This window comes from Mus pahari, chromosome 11 (genome assembly GCF_900095145.1).
Source record: "Mus pahari chromosome 11, PAHARI_EIJ_v1.1, whole genome shotgun sequence".
Lineage (NCBI taxonomy): Eukaryota > Metazoa > Chordata > Mammalia > Rodentia > Muridae > Mus > Mus pahari.
Genome location: NC_034600.1, coordinates 72,504,228 through 72,520,830, shown reverse-complemented (window position 1 = coordinate 72,520,830; position 16,603 = coordinate 72,504,228). Strand labels below are relative to the sequence as shown.

At 49.3% G+C, this 16,603-nt stretch overlaps 1 protein-coding gene across 1 annotated transcript in view; it reads left to right on the top strand.

Annotated features, from left to right (window-relative positions):
- Positions 1 to 16,603, top strand: part of Trio (trio Rho guanine nucleotide exchange factor) — a 299,667-nt gene that overhangs the window by 171,634 nt on the left and 111,430 nt on the right. The window contains exons 12-19 of the mRNA XM_029543932.1: positions 367 to 567; positions 3,842 to 4,037; positions 4,709 to 4,875; positions 6,884 to 7,003; positions 8,454 to 8,645; positions 9,082 to 9,231; positions 11,102 to 11,216; positions 14,603 to 14,718. Of these exons, the coding sequence (XP_029399792.1) occupies positions 367 to 567; positions 3,842 to 4,037; positions 4,709 to 4,875; positions 6,884 to 7,003; positions 8,454 to 8,645; positions 9,082 to 9,231; positions 11,102 to 11,216; positions 14,603 to 14,718 (1,257 nt within the window). The remainder of the gene's footprint in view (positions 1 to 366; positions 568 to 3,841; positions 4,038 to 4,708; positions 4,876 to 6,883; positions 7,004 to 8,453; positions 8,646 to 9,081; positions 9,232 to 11,101; positions 11,217 to 14,602; positions 14,719 to 16,603) is intronic.

The following is a 16,603-nucleotide window of genomic DNA, read 5'->3' as shown; positions in this document are numbered from 1 at the left end:
GGAGGAGGAGGAGGAGGAGGAGGGAAAGGAGGAGGAGGAGGAGGAGGACCACTGCAATGACTGGGCACCAGCTATTCTCTCTACTTAAGGCCCTCCGATGTGGTTTTCTGTGATAGTTGATTTCTGTGAGAGCCATGCAGAGCTCAGCCCTGAGGAGCTCAGCCGTGGCTCTGCAGCCTCAGGCATGGTGGGACAGGCCGCCCAGAGGAAGGGGCTGGTGGTGTTTTGCTAGAGGACAGCGTCTTCCCTTTTCTGAGACAAAGTCCAGCTTCCTGCCAGCCTTCTTCCCCTGAAGACTTGCGTTGCCGGATCTGGTGTCTAACAATGTGAGACTTTCTCATTCAATTCCTGTTTGTCTCATTGAAGTCCCGTCTCCCTCTCCACCCGCGCAGGGACTCCGCCATCTCCAGTAACAAGACCCCGCACAACAGCTCCATCAACCACATTGAGACGGTGCTGCAGCAGCTGGACGAGGCTCAGTCCCAGATGGAGGAGCTCTTCCAGGAGCGCAAGATTAAGCTGGAGCTCTTCCTACAGCTACGCATATTCGAGCGGGATGCCATCGACGTAAGTGGCCAGCCCCTACCCCGGAGTCCTGTCCCCGGATGCTGTCTTGTGCCCTCCACTCTTGAGCTTCTATCAAGCAAGGAGAGGGGTGAGACAGAAGGAAGCACGGACACTTCCTTGGCCATTGGGGAGGCCCAGTGGCCAGCTCTGCACTCTGGGTGGGAGACTGCAGGGGGCCAGGGAGAAGACCGGGAGGGAGGACAGTGCAGGCAGCAGGCACAGAGAGAGGATGGAGCGCCAGGGGCGAGCGAAGCTCTTGAGCAAAAGGAAGCGGCGGGTAGCAAGACAGAAGGGCGTGAGGCCAAGGTGCAGAGGTGAGGAGGAGGCCTCCCTGACCAGGAGTGGGCCACCGCCATCCCCAGGGGCAGACCAGCCCTGCTTGAGCAGTGCAGGATGCCACTGCACTCTCCTTGGAGAGAGAGCAGCCTGCAAAGGTGGGAGCCCCTTCCTCCCCCACAAGCCCCCCCATCTTCTGTTTTCTCTCTGACTAAAGGGACTGATTACAGCCCTTGTATTTTAAGGACTAGAAATCGACCCCCATGAATATGCCCTCTGATATTTCTATAATTTCTGCCAAAGTGTACTTTTATATTTGATGTGTACAGAGAAGAAAGACGGGTGCTTCTTTCATGTTCATTCTGCAAAGGGGGAGGTGACTGAGCTCTGCAGAGAAAGAACTTTCCTGCTTGAGGACATGGAGCAGACTTAGTCTGAATGAGCGAGCGAGACTGATCTGTCTGACACTGTGAGAAGAACTTCCTAAAACTTTAAAGCTTGCATGCCGCTCATGTCCTGGTGCCTGGCTGTTTACACATGCGGCAGTCAGGATTGGCACATGAGTCCTCACTCAGGACTTCTGGACTGCCAAGGTCTAGCCTGTGACTGTAGGAGTCTGTTTCAGTACTTCTGGGCATTCAGGTCTAGCCTGTGACTATAGAAGTCTGTCACAGCACCTCTGGGCCACTCGGGTCTAGCCTGTGACTTGAGGGGTCTGTCTCACTCAGCATCTCTGAACCTCTCAGTAGACGCCTGTGACTGCAGGGGTCTGGCAGTGCACTATCATGGGACTCGCTCGCTGCCTCCCTGGGATAGAGCTCAGCCACAGTGCCTGTGGGGTATGCAGCCTGGCTAGGCCCCGAGGTGCCACCAGAGGCTTGGAGATGGGTACAGAGGAGACAAAGCCCGACAGACTGCCCTTGGTCCTCTTAGCGCTAGGAGGTCCTGTGTGAGCTGCTCCTGCCCACACATCAGCCTCACCTTGTTTGGTGGCTGTGGAGATGGCAGAGTTCTCCAGCAGGCACTTCCAGCTGGCTGCTTGTCCCGACTCCAGCTCTGTTATCCATAAAAGAAACTTTTCTCTACACTTCTTCTTGTTATCCTCAGTTAACAGCAAGAAGCGCATCAGTCCTCCATACCGGCAGGGGCTGTCAGCCCGCCCCAGTGCTGTCCGAGTCTTGGCCTCCAGGTCCGTGTTGAGACACAGATGACAAGCTTGAGTCTCCACAGTGGAGACTCACTGGCAACTGCAAACAGATCAGGCCCATTTCTGTTTTTTTGTTTTGTTTTGTTTTGTTTTTTCTGGTTTCAAGTGATGGCACTGTTCTGAAACTTAGGTGCCTGTTGAATATCTTCAGTTACAAGACAGAGCAAGCAGGACATTTGTTGAAGATCCCTCAGAATCTTTTCATAGCTGAAAAAAAGTTTTTATTTTATTTATCTTGATACTAATTAGTTGTAATTTAATCTTAATCAAAACCTGACCAGGAAACACACACATACGCTTTCCATGCATGGAAACTACAGAGCAAGCGCACTAGGGAAAGCCTGTATGCCAGGCAGCATGCCACAGACAGTCAGTTCATAGATTTACAGCCTGTTAGTGTGTAAGAAAATGGCCTTAATTTGCCTTCAAAGTCTTTGGGATAGGAAAGATAAGCAGACAGAGTCCACTCATCGAAAATCTGTGCGTGTCATGACTGCTAATCTGCTTCATCGTTGTCGCACCTGATGTTCCTCTTCCCTGGGGTCTGAAAACAAGTGTGAAACTTCCCACAAGAAGACATAAGAAGGTGAACTTATGGTCATTTTCCTGCCTTCTAAAAATCATGTTCCTGGGCTGTGGATGTGGCTAGAACACTTGCAAGGATGTACAAAGCTCTAAGCTTGATTTTTAAGAACCCCCCCCCCCAAATATCATCTTTTTCTCATTTACTCCATGACTGATCCATTAACATTATTTAACAGTATCGATTTTATGAAGAAGTGCAATTTAGGAATGTTAATACACATCGCATGCAAAGCCCATTAATGAAAGAGTAAATTGGGAAGATCCATCCTGTAGGTGTTCTGAAACCCTGCCTTCTCCCTGGACTCTGCAAGCGTTGTCCCGCACTCACACTTTCATGCTAACTCCATCCGTTCACAATGGAGTGCACAAGTGAGGACCCTGGGAAAGGCTAGCCCCCTGAAGTAGACAGTATGTATTCTTTCTCAAGAAGTTCTTCTTTTCTGCATTTTGTGTCATAAAATAATGTTATCCAAGCCTTCAAAGCTATACATAAGCAGAGAGCGCCACGATGAAGCTTCCATACGGAAGTCCTCCCAATTAGCCAGATCGTGTTTCTTTGCTGGTTTCCTTCACTGAATGCTGTGCCAGAGTATTTCAGAGACTCTGCCTGTCCATCATTCCTCTTCTAAAGATGTCTGCACCATAAGGTCATTTCATACTCAGAACATCAAACACTTCGCCTAGCATGAACAGCATGTGTTCAGGTTTGCACATCTGCCTCCATTAGGAGACACAGGGTCAATTCCTGCATTTGGTGGCCAGTCTCTTAGGGTAGGTTCAACTTTTCCTCCTCCATCCTCTAACTTTGTGCATTCCATGACTTCTGACTTTCAGGGCTCACTTGTCTAAGAAGCCGAGTCCCACATAATACATTTTCTCCCTTGACTCTTGGTTACCCTTTTTCTCTGGTATTTCCTAGAAACAGAACTCAGATGGAAAACCGACTTTGGCCAGGTTCTGGTTTGGTGTAGGAATGTTGTAGAGGTGGTTCTTCATGGCGCCACTCATGAGCAGCCATGTCCTGCCATCCCACATCTGTAGGAGTGTTCAAGTGTTGGCCTCCTCATGGCTGGTCGATCCCCTCCTGGCCTGGCCTCTGCTCGATGGTTCACCAGGCCCATGGTGGTTGGCCGTCCGTTGACTCACAGTGAGGTGTGGCCACGTGTGTTTATGTCCTGGTCTTGCATAGATGCTTTCCTTTCTCAGATCATTTCGGACCTTGAGTCGTGGAATGATGAGCTTTCGCAGCAAATGAATGACTTCGACACAGAGGATCTGACGATTGCAGAACAGCGCCTGCAGCACCACGCGGACAAAGCCCTGACCATGAATAACTTGACTTTCGACGTCATCCACCAAGGGCAGGATCTTCTGCAGTATGTCAATGAGGTCCAGGCCTCCGGTAAGAAAGGCCTCCACCCTGTGATGGCCGTGGCCTTGTTGCATCACCATGGGACTAGGACTATAAGTGCCACAGCTTCTACTAAGGAGCCATTGCCTGCCAACATGGGTTCTTTCAAAGAAAGTGCTTTTCACTTTATTTCACATAGTACAGTCACGCTTAACTTTATCTTTAGGAAACTTATCCTTAAATTCTTTTGAGAATTGTTTCAAGTAGTAAGAACTTTGGAAAATTGTTGTATCTGTGAGTGAAGTATAAAAACTCGTGAACGTGTTTATTTAGTTTCAGTGTCCAGCAGATGTCGCTGTAAACCCCAAAATTAAATGTATCCAGTGATTCCCCAGCAACATCCTGCTTGCATTAGTGGCTTTACACGGAGTAAATTAAATGTTTCCTGAAGGCTGAGCCACTCACTCATTTGTAAAAGATGCTACCCTGTCACTAAGTCCCAGAGGGTCAGCTCAGCTGTGCACCCTTTCACGCCCTGGTGGGCTGGATATGTGTATAGAAGCATCTCTGCTGGCCTGGGTCTCCCTGAACTGGGCTGCTAGTGCAGGTGGCCCCCTGTGGGCGCATTTTTTTTTCCACAAGCCACACTGGGTAGTGCATTGGGTAAGAGACGCTGACCGACCGGTGTGAGTTGAATACCGGTCGCCCACCACTGTTCACAGGTGTGGAGCTGCTTTGTGACAGAGATGTGGACATGGCCACTCGCGTTCAGGACCTCCTGGAGTTTCTTCATGAGAAGCAGCAGGAGTTGGATTTGGCCGCTGAGCAGCATCGGAAACACTTGGAGCAGTGTGTACAGTTGCGCCACCTGCAGGCGGAAGTGAAGCAGGTTTGTGACACTGAGGAATGATGAGAATTCTTGACAGGTTGGCCTCAGGGAGAATTTCCCATGTCCTGCTGTGTAAGGTTGTTCTTGCCTTAGACAGCATCTCAAGGTGGAAGTGGAGCCCACCCCTCCCTGGATGGCCAGCTGGAGTGGATGAGCTGCCGGTTCAGCAGCCGCAGCTCTTGAGCGTGTCATCCTTGCGTATCCTTTCCTACTTGGTGGTCCCTTGTTTAAAGCATGTTAACTTCCTTGGCTAAGGAACTGCATGATTTCCCCCCTAAACATTTATTAATCTGGACACAGCTGCAGACTGCAAGTCTAGGCTTTTCTTGAGTTAGCTGCATACTATATAGAATGCCACATTTAGGGCGGGGCTGAGACAGAAATGGACTCAATGCCACTAGAGTCATAGATAGATAGATAGATAGATAGATAGATAGATAGATAGATAGATAGATAGATAGATAGATATCATCCTGTATCCCGTGGTGGGGATAAAGGAATGTTCCCTGATGGAGAGTCTAGATGGAGGAGTGAGGCTGTTAGATTCTGTCCATGGCACAGAAAGCCAGCGCCGACCTTGTTGAAGGAAGTGCCAGGAGCCTCAGCCACGACCTGCTGTGGTGCAGACACAGGTCATGGTGTGGTGCAGACACAGGTCATGGTGTGGTGCAGACACGGGCTGTGTTCACAGAAGAGTGCATGCTCCTGGCACCACAGGTGATCAGGGACCTGCTGGTCTCTTGTGTAGTTAGTGTCACTAGTATTGTACATGTAAAGGACACAGCACTGTAACCTGTGGACGTTTCTGCTTCCCTCAAGAACAACCACTTATTTAAGGACTGATGCAGTTACGCACCGTACAAACTGCCTTTGCTTGGACTGTGAGGATGGCTCTCAGAAGCCGTTCTTCCCTGTAATGAGTCAGCAGTGGTGTTTACCCACCCCGTGGCCCTATGACACACCCGGCTGACATTGTGGGTAGCGTCCCACAACCTCCCGCTGGAGCCAGCCACAGCCTGTGGTTACCATTGCTATGATGAAACACCATGACTAAAGGCAACTTGAGGAGAAAAGGGTTTGTTTCACTCACAGTTCCATACAACCGCTCATCATCAAAAGCAGTGAGGGCAGGAACTCAGCAGTGCAGGAGCGGTGAGAGGCCGTGGAGGGGTGCTTCTCATTGGCTTGCTCCCCAGGGCTACCTTCCCAGAGGTGGTCCCACCCATGATGGGCTGGGCCTCCCCATCATTATTGATTAAGACTGTCCTACAGGCTTGCCTACACCCCTGTAGTGTGTACACTTGAGTCCCATGGTTTGGTCTCTGAGCATTGTGGTACAGTCTGTTTCATACCTGGGCTATAGTGTCATTTAACGCTGATAGTACACAGAAAGTCAGTGAAGCAAACGAGTTGCCCTGACTAAGCAAGTGGCCAGTTTACTATGGGGTAGGTGAGAGTCTGAACAGGAAGTAGCAGGACTTCCCTCAGGTGTCAGGGAACTCATTCAGTGAGCAGGTTTGCTTTACAACATGGAACAGTCTTGGTCTGTGTTCTCATAGCCCGTTCCCTCCGTCTTCTAAAATAAAGCCAGACCTGCAGTGCCTCCGAGGCAGGGCCTGTGGTGAGAGCCCTGTGGGGAGTGTAGGCTGTGTTGGTAAGAGTGTAAGGAAGTTGGGGCTGTCTCCTTACCAGGACTGCTAGACCAGCTCTCCTCAACCTCCGTAATGCTGCGACTCTTTAATAGAGTTCCCCATATTGTGGTGATTCCCCAACCATAAAATTATTTCCATTGATAGGTTTGTTACTATTATGAATCATAACGTAAATACCTGTTTTTCCCCTCGGTGGTTAAGTTTACCCCACATGAAAGGGTCATTTGACCCCAAAGGGGTGACAACCCACAGATTGAGAACCACTGTGGACCACTTTGCAGACCCACCCCCATCCAAGGTGCCTTGCAGAGCACTGGAAGGACCACTGCTCAGAGCTGCCTTCTGCCCCGTTTCAGGTGCTGGGCTGGATCCGAAACGGAGAGTCCATGCTAAACGCTGGGCTCATCACGGCCAGCTCGCTGCAGGAGGCAGAGCAGCTGCAGAGAGAACACGAGCAGTTCCAGCATGCGATCGAGGTAAGGCGGTGTCTGTGGGTGGAGCTTGTGGCCTGGAGACTGGACTGATAATCCTTGGCTTGGCAGTACACTTCCCACTGGAGCCAGACACAGCCCGAGCAGGAGAGGACAGTGCTCATCAGCCTGCCATTGACTGTGGGCAAAGCTGACAGCCCACTGCTGCAGAGCATGGAGGACCGCCTTGCAGCAAGGGTCCCAGGGATAAGAGCCCCCTTCTGTCCCATGGAACAGCACTAGCAGGATGCATGGCCTCTGATCAGAAGTGTCTTAAATCAGGGAGCTCAGATGGGAGCCTGAGCTGTGTGGGGTGCTTTACTATCTCGCGGGTGTTGGGGTGTGAAGGCTCTCTCACCCTGCATAGGTGGTACAAATAATGCTTATAACTACACTCTTCGTGCTACTTGCTTAGAGGCAACAGGATTCACTTTGATAGGCTGAGGGTCAGGACTGCACCGGACAGTGGCCAAAAGCCTTGGCTGCCCCAGGCAGCTCACCCTCTCCGTTAGTGGTGCTTGCCATAAGTGCTTTAGAATGGGTTTCTTGGTGTGTGGGTAGAATGAGTGACCTCAAAGTAGAGGCCGGGTCTCAAAAGGGGGATTTGATAATAGAAACCAAGGTGTTAGCTGGAGAAAAAGCCACAGAAGTCAGGACTAATTTACTCCTGAGGTCAGTGTATTGTCAGCTGTTCCAGCCCGAGGTGGCCCCTTCCTGAGGCTGCAAGTCCAGGCAGTGTGGCAGACCTGATCAGCTGCTGTGCCAAGAGGCGATTGGTAATCGAGCTCAAGTGTCAATCATTTGGGGACCTGTCATCTGAAGTGCAAGGGTCTCTTCTCTCTGAGCGCTGGTGCTGCTCTTAGTAGGGCCTTGTGTCCTCCATCTTTCCTGGAGAGCCCCTGGCATTGGGACTCGCCATGTTTTCTGCTTTGTGTGTGGCGTGGGACATTCTCAATCTTTTCTCTGTTTCTTTCCTTCCTTCTTTTCTTTAAAAGAAAAATCACTAGTTCTTCAAAACACTTTTCACTGGAGTCCAGAGCTTCAGTTGAAAATGGAAATCAAAAGCAGTCGCTATGGCCTCCTTTTTCCCACTTGTTGTTTTGCCGGCAGTGACTGTCATAAGAAAGCCAGCGGGGATAATAAAGTTGGCACGCTTCAACAGAGCTTTAGAGTATCTACTGCTAAGAGTCGTTCCTGTTGCTCCTCAGCTGGAAAACCCCAGAGCTGAGTGCCTTTCTGAGAAGTCTTAGTGGTTTTCACCCTTCATTAGATAAATTAAGCATCATCCCGGATGAGGTGAGACTAGAACTGCTTTACTGAGGTAGCCACTATATTTGCAAAGCCTCCCAGCGAGCAGTAGCTAGAGTCGATTCTGTTAGCCAAGGAGGGTGGCCCAGTCCTGCCATCAGTGTGTGCCATTCTGCTGAATGGGCTTTCCCATCTTCCCCGTGTCCAGAAAACGCACCAGAGCGCGCTGCAGGTACAGCAGAAGGCCGAGGCCATGCTGCAGGCCAACCACTACGACATGGACATGATCCGGGACTGTGCAGAGAAGGTCGCCTCACACTGGCAGCAGCTCATGCTGAAGATGGAAGATCGCCTCAAACTTGTCAATGCCTCTGTTGCCTTCTACAAGACTTCTGAGCAGGTTGGGAGAGAGGCCCTGTCCCTAGGCTCCTAGGGACTGACTGCTCTAGGCTTACTTTAGGGACAGCTCTACCACCGTTGACATAGCCGTCAGGAGCAACTCTCTCTGGTCCAAGTTAAGCAGGAAAGGCATGTCCTTATACTCTCCTTGCTACCGTAGCTGTCAAAGAATAGCAGGCTGACACGTAGCTGAGAAGACACAGTTTTCTTTCCTCAATTATGGAAAACACCAGGCAGTGGGAGGTCCTCTTCTGACTTCATTCCTATTCTGAAATCCCTCCCTGTCTTGAGGCAGGCAAAGCCTAGGGTAGCCTCTAGTGTTTTCGGTCTTTCTCCCACCTTTGCCATCCCCAGAGCACAGATGACGCTGTTCCCAGCTGTGCTGGGGAGGTAACAACTGTGGGGTGATTTTTGAGCCTGGAACTTTATTCCCTCAGGTCTGCAGTGTTCTGGAGAGCCTGGAACAGGAGTACAAGAGAGAAGAGGACTGGTGTGGTGGAGCCGACAAGCTGGGCCCCAATTCTGAGACTGACCACGTCACCCCCATGATTAGCAAGCACCTTGAACAAAAGGAAGCCTTTCTGAAGGTATCGGGCGGTTCTGTTGGATATGGATGTCACACTGATTGGCTGTTGAGGGCCACAGGGTCTCCTGACTGATTTAGAAGTGATTGTCATAGGTTGCTGGTACATACATAGATGTATAGTCTCTACTTTGGGTGAGGCCCCAAACATACATGGCCCTGACTCTTGCCTTGTGTGGAAAGTGATGGGGTGATAACATCAAGGACTGACTGATCCTCCTCACACTGTCTTACTAGTTTCACAGAGAACGAACTACAAGCCTACAAATAAGTATTGACTGGAAGTTACAATTCTGTGGAACAGTATTATTATAGTCATGAGATTTCTCTGAGGCAAAGTTATTACTAACCAGAAACCCCATGAAACCTGCAGGCAGAAAGTTGATTTGGCGAAGCACTATACCATAGCCTAATTAATCCTTGTTTGGAGATTTACCCTCTTTAGGCCTATAGACTGTGTCTCAAGATGCAGAAGCACCCAGTAGAGACACCCCGGCACCTGTGCCTGAGGGTCGGGTGCAAGGGCTTGCTCAGGAAGCAACCAGTGAGCGAGCTGGTCCCGTGCAGACAAACTGTGTCTTCTCTCTGCGAGGATAAATGTGGACTTTGAGGAGTGCTTTGTCATGTTTTTACGTACGTGCTGTTGGCTCACACATAAGTCACAAGTGTGCATTGAAACAGTTCAGGTGTTTAAGGTGGTCAGACATTCAGAAACACTAGACATAGTCTTGCCTACACATGTCACTTTTAGGTTCTAAGCGTCACGACCAGCAGCACGACCCATCAGAAATCTCATGTTTCTCTCACTGATTCAGCATCCTGACCCCTACCCCCACCTACCAGAGACACCATTTCCTTTGGCCTGTAATGATCCGTTCTGTGTCTAAAGGCTGTCTCCTGACAGGAGTATTGTTTTGTCTGGAAAACTGAGTTGTAACTTTTCATTAGTGACCTTGTAGAGATTTTGTTGTTAAGCAAGTTGGAATGGGACAACCATCGTAGCTTCGAGACTCTAATTATCACTGTGTCAAATAAAACTTGGGAGACCACTCCCAACAGGCCTTTGTCACTGGCTTCCTAATGCAAACTACCAATAGGTGCTTTAGTCTAGAGATTTGGTCTCTTGGTCCAGAATACACATAGTAGGAACTGATTACCATTTAATTAATATAATTATAAAAGAAATTTAGCTAGAGTGACAAAGGAAAAGCCACTTGAGTAAGTTTATAGAAAAGAGCTACCCATCTGGGTTTTCCTGCCTGTCAGTCCTCACACTGAGGGCCTCACATTGATGGCGTCATTGATGGCTTGCCTAGTATATCCGTAGTTACCAGTCACCTGCTACCCCAATAATGCACACCAGTCAACCTCCCCAGAACCTGAGGTGTCCACACTAGGAACTGAGGGGTGAGACCGGTTCCTTTATATGAAGAATTTATGATAGTCTCTCTATAAGGTAGATGATCCTTCAGCCTAGGAGTGTTTGCTCCTGTCTAGCCTTTACAGAAATCCAGGCCCAGTGGCTCCGGGCTGTGCGCTTCCAGTTTTCCATTAGATTGAACTCAGTGTGGCTAGGAAGACACCTCTAGGCTTGGCTAAGAAAGGGCCCAACATCCTCTTTGGTCAGTGGCTGCCCTCCGTGTCCTGCCTCACAGCCTGTCCACTGAGGCTCTGTAACATAATCTGACCTCTCAGGATCTAGGAGTCCAAATGATATTTACTTTCTTTGTTTTTAATCTTACAAAATTTTAGATAGAACTTAATCTCTGCATCTTATACACAAGATGGGCCAGATAGCGGTAAAGACTTGTGATTCGGCCATAGCTGTATAAGGTAATCTCATCACCGATGCATCGTCCCCCGTTGTTTCTTAGGCTTGCACACTGGCCAGGAGGAATGCAGACGTCTTCCTAAAGTACCTACACAGGAACAGCGTGAGCATGCCGGGGATGGTGACACACACCAAAGCTCCGGAACAGCAAGTCAAAAGTGAGCACAAGCCCCTGAGCTTCCCCGCAGCCCGCTCTGCCCCGTGCCCAGCTCACACCGAGGGCAGCCCACCTGCTGTCAGCCCCGAGCTTCCCCACAGCCCACTCTGCCCCATGCCCAGCTCACGCCGAGGGCAGCCTCAGCTGCTGTCAGCCCACGAGCTTCCCTGCAGCCCGCTCTGCCCCAAGTGCCCAGCTCACGCCGAGGGCAGCCTCACCTGCTGTCAGCCCCGAGCTTCCCCGCGGCCCACTCTGCCCCGTGCCCAGCTCACGCCAAGGGCAGCCTCACCTGCTGTCAGCCCCCGAGCTTCCCCGCAGCCCACTCTGCCCCGTGCCCAGCTCACGCCAAGGGCAGCCTCACCTGCTGTCAGCCCCGAGCTTCCCCGCAGCCCGCTCTGCCCTGTGCCCAGCTCACCCCGAGGACAGCCTCACCTGCTGTCAGCCCCCGAGCTTCCCTGCAGCCCGCTCTGCCCCAAGTGCCCAGCTCATGCCGAGGGCTCAGTAACAGACTACAAAGAACTATGTGGGATGGTAAGACATGGAGTTAGCGATGTATCAAACGGAAAACATGGCATTCAGAATGGTAGCTCCGGCCGCTGCTTATTGTTATATGTGTGTGAACAGAGGATCAAGAATGAAAGCTACACTTAGCTATTTATGCAGAGTACTTTAAAAAGCTAAGTCAGGAAATCATGTATCAGTATTGTGGCCAGAAAGTACTTTCAATGTTGTATACCTAAAACATGGGTAATTAACAAAAGCAAATTGTTACCCTGTTTGATATAAATTGAGTGTAGTATATTTTATTTATTTACTTGAAAATCCATAGGAAAAGGTAGGTCTAGGGGAATTTATACCAAGGACTACATAATGGGGTCGGTGTCTACAGAATAAATGAAGCAGGGTATGGAGCCACCTCAGCCAGTTTCAGGCAGCTGAGAATGAATCTTGTAGGCAAAAACTGTAACATTGACTATTGAATCTTGTACTAAAGGAGGCTGTGGACTGCTGGAAATATTTTGTTTCTTTTGCATTCTGCTTGTGCAAGAGGGTTTATGTGGCAAGTGGTTTACACACCTCTTAGACTGAAGACAACAAGATACAGCCATGGATGTCTTACAGGGAGGCTGCCAGTATAACCCCACGGGATGCAGCCAGGAAGTCAGACCTCAGGAACTGGAGCCACCCCCGAATCCCAGAGGGCAGCTAACACTGTGCTTAGGAACAGTAATTACTGTGCAGTCAGAGCCTGAACCGAGAGCAGAGAGACCGTTCTGACATGAATAGCCCACACATGCAGAGCTGTCTGTGTATGCAGTGTTTGTGTGAAAGTGGGAGCTTAACACTTTGGCAGACTTAATATTTCAAAATCATTTTACAGAACTGAAGTGAATATATTCCTGTGCTTTCAGTAACTGGAAATAAAGCCCACAGGGCCCTGCTCCTTCTCGCTTGAGCTCTTGGCTTCTGTCAGAGCTGGGAGATGGGCAGTCATTGTCTCCTTTAACATGGCCACGGAGGAGCTCACAGGCCCCAGTGTGTGACTGCTCAGCTGATGCCTAAGTGAGAATCTGTAGGGATTTCTTACAAAGCACAGAGGATTCTGGAACTCAGTGTTTGAGAAAGACTTAGTGCTTTTAAGATTGTCTAATATAACAAAATTATATTACAGGTGTCATTGGTTTGACATGGAATTTCTGTCTTAGGGCCTCTTTTCTGAAGCTTTTTCTTTGCTTTATCAACTTCTAGAGTAAAGTTGTCATACAGTAAAAAGATTTAAAGGCACCGTATTAGTGTTCTGTTGCTGTGAAGAGAGGCCACAATCATAGCAACTCTTACAAAGGAGAGCATTTCGCTGGGGCGGCTTACAGTTCGGAGGTTTGGTTCGTTATTGTCACAGCAGGAAACATGGCAGCACACAGGCAGACATGGTGCTGGAGAAAGAGCTGAGAGTTCTGCATCCTGATCCAAAGGCAGCAGGAGAGAATGGGCCACTGGACCTGGCTTGAGCCTCTGAAACCTCAAAGCCCATCCCAGTGACACACCTCCTCCAATAGGGCCGCATGTCCTGATTTTTTTCAAATAATGCCACTCCCTGTGGGTTTGTGGGAGCCATTTTTATTCAGATCACCACAGGTGCCCAAATGTACATAAATTGCACAATCCCCTTGCTATTACAGTCGTAACAGGACTTTCTGTATTCCCATATGAAAAGCACATTTACATAACACTCTTGGTCATCTTTGTAAGCCACTGTTTAGAGACTGGATTTTCCCTCTTTAATATATTTTAGTAACTGACTTCAGGCATCTGCACTTCCGGGTGATTCTTCTTAGTACTGATGGTTTTGATAATTTTTGTAGCACCATTTATCCAAACGATAAACTCGAGTTCAATGGTGTGCCCATTCCTGTGTCATTCATTACCTAGTGCCAGGGTGCCCCAGAATGCAGAGTCCGACCTGCCCATACCTTCGCCCTTCTCTCCAAGCCTGAAGAGTGTCCATCTGCCAATAAAACAGCGAACGGCACTCTGTTCCTTGTGTGGGGTTAAGCCTGTGTCCGTTGTATGTTTCTTGCCTAGTCGTTACTGTTTGAAATGACGTCACGTCAGGACTAAGGGTGTAACTCAGTGGTAGACGGTGTAGTTTACACAGCCAAGGCTTTGTTTTCTGTTCTTACTGCCAAATAAACAGAAGTCAAAAAACAGCCAACGACCGACCCACCAGAGGGGTGAGATCAGTTCACAGCCTGCTTGCCTTGTCTCCGGGAAGGGTTGTGTTCAGTGAGTAGAAACACAGAAGTCAGCCGTGCTGGAGACGGTCAAAGGTTACGGGCCGTCCCAGCTTTCCATGGTCTTTCAGGCCCATCTGGGCTATCTCTTTAGGAGATCGGTTCTGTAGGTTACATGTCCCCAAGAGTTTTTCTTGTTTTTTTATGTGCACAATGTTTTGACAGTAGCTATCAGGTCTTTGTTGTTGTTGTTTGTTTTGTTTTAATCAGTTTTAGTGCTTATATAATAAGACATTTTTTGCCCTCACAGCTCCAAGGTCCTCTGCTTCTCTGATTCCCTCCGTCCCTTCCTAAGGCTCAGTGTTTAAAAGTATGTGTAAACAGACAAAGTAAAAGTAACAGCACGCACTGCAGTAGGTAAAAAAGAAGAAGAACTCTCACCCCTACCCCATGCTGGCTTCAGATTTAAGAGCGGGAGAATGAGGACTCTGCGTCCATTGCTGACTGAGACCTTAGACAGGAATGCCATCATTTCTTAGCACAGTCTGCCTTGCTGTGGCGCGAGCACGAATATATAAACGAAAGCAAGTCAAGTCTTACAGGCATGTTAACGGAGAGCAAGTACCAACCTCTCTCCCTTTTTCACGTGTGTCAGATATCTTGAATGAACTCTTCCAGCGGGAAAACAGGGTATTGCATTATTGGACCATGAGGAAAAGGCGGCTGGACCAGTGTCAGCAGTACGTGGTCTTCGAGAGGAGCGCCAAGCAGGTCAGTGCGCCCTTGCTTCCCCGAGCCCTCCACCCACGCTCACACCAGCTTTGTGAGGCTAAAAGCCATCTCTAAAGTTGCACCCCTATGGCAGGAACAATCACGTCTTTTAATGAAGTTTGTTATAAGAATAACCCCCTAAGCCCCTTATGGTCCACACGGTGCGAGTATGCTATTTGCTTTTCCTGAGCTGCCTTTACTTTGCACGTAAAGCTGCCAACTGCACGTCACCGATACAGTTGCTGTTTAAAAAGCTTTGTCACGTCCTGGCTAAGTTCTTCTGAAAGTACAGCAGGTGTTTTCATTTTCATATTATTAGATTTACATATTGAAGGAGAAAACTTTAATTTTTAGATAGACTGAGCTAAATCCAGGTGACAGAATATCTAATAATCCAGCATGCTTTAAAAGGCGTCCTGAGTTTGGCTGAGGCAGAAACAGGATGGGATCCATTTCCCTCTCCTGGAGGCATTGGGGGGCGGGGTACTTATGAGGCAGTGATAGAAGACCGTTTTAAAGTAAAATCTATATGCTTATATCTGAAGTGTTGAAATTCATTTCAGTTTTCTTTGGCTTCAGTATTACCACAAGGATGCATGTATTTTCCTTCTGAGATGACAGGGAGGGGGCAACAGAGAAATAGGACTAATTACATTCCCCCAAAACCCGAGTGTGACTAGGTTTGGGTTGGGCATTCCGTGTATGTAGATATACTCAGAGTTAGCCATTTTCAATGTGGCACACTAAAATCACTAAGTGGATACCACTGTTCTTAATAGCAGTACAGAGATGGAGCCTCTGTGGCCCTGCCTCTGGGCTTGCCATTCCCCCGGCCCTTCCTGGTTCCAGCTCGTAGGGCCTCCCTGTCAGGACTGAGTGCACACTGTTCTGTTCTTCTTCCTCTCCTCTTATCTCTCCCTGGATGTTTCCCAGCCCTGACCTCTATTTTTGACACCCAAATGTATAAATATCGGGTACCTCCTCAGCGCCTCTCCACTCTGGCCTCACCAGAAGCAAAACTGCATTCCTGAGTCCCTGTGTCCTGACCTCTCACCGTACTCAGTTAAGAGTGACGAGGTGTGTCTGACTCCTGCCTCTCCTTTGCTGTCCGTGCGTCCCACCTTTGTCTCCTCTAGTGTAGGGTGCTGACCTCCTGTACCTCTCTCTGCCCTCTCCACCATTTCTACTCAGGCTCCATTCCAGCCCCTTTCTATACAGTAGCCACATTTGCTTCTGCAAAGAACTCCAAGCTCTGCCTGTGACACCGTGAGCTCACCTGCTCTTGGCAGCCTCTGCTCAGGCCTCTTCTGGCTTCTTTCCCAGGGGCAGGCTGAGCCGGCCCCATCACACATGTGCTGGCACTGTGTTGCTCCTGAGCCGGCAGGTCCCAGCTCACCTTCCATCTCTCCTGGCCTCCCTCTAACAAGGCCCTCCTCCTCCTCCTCCTCCTCCTCCTCCTCCTCTCATCTCTGCTGCGGCCTGTGACTTGCTTTTTCATTTGTCTGCCTTTGTAATCTGTAAGGAAGGGGGCAGCCTTCTGGTTCCCTGGTTCCCCGTGACAGTGAACAACAGCCTGGGCTTCAGGCTGCTCTTATTCCTGGAGGCATCTGCCTTTACAGTATGTACTTGAGAGTGTTTTACAGTGGACACTGAATTGGTGGATTGATGTGACCTTCATTTCTATCAGCGTAAACATTGTTTCAGAGGCGGAGTGACCATCTGTAAGCACGAGGAAAGAGGATGTGCAGCTGGTAGCTCAAGTGCCTATGACCCGAGACTTCCTTTCCCCTTTCCTTTCCTTTCCTTTCCTTTCCTTTCCTTTCCTTTCCTTTCCTTTCCTTTCCTTTCCTTTCCTTTCCTTTCCTTTCCTTTCCTTTCCTTTCCT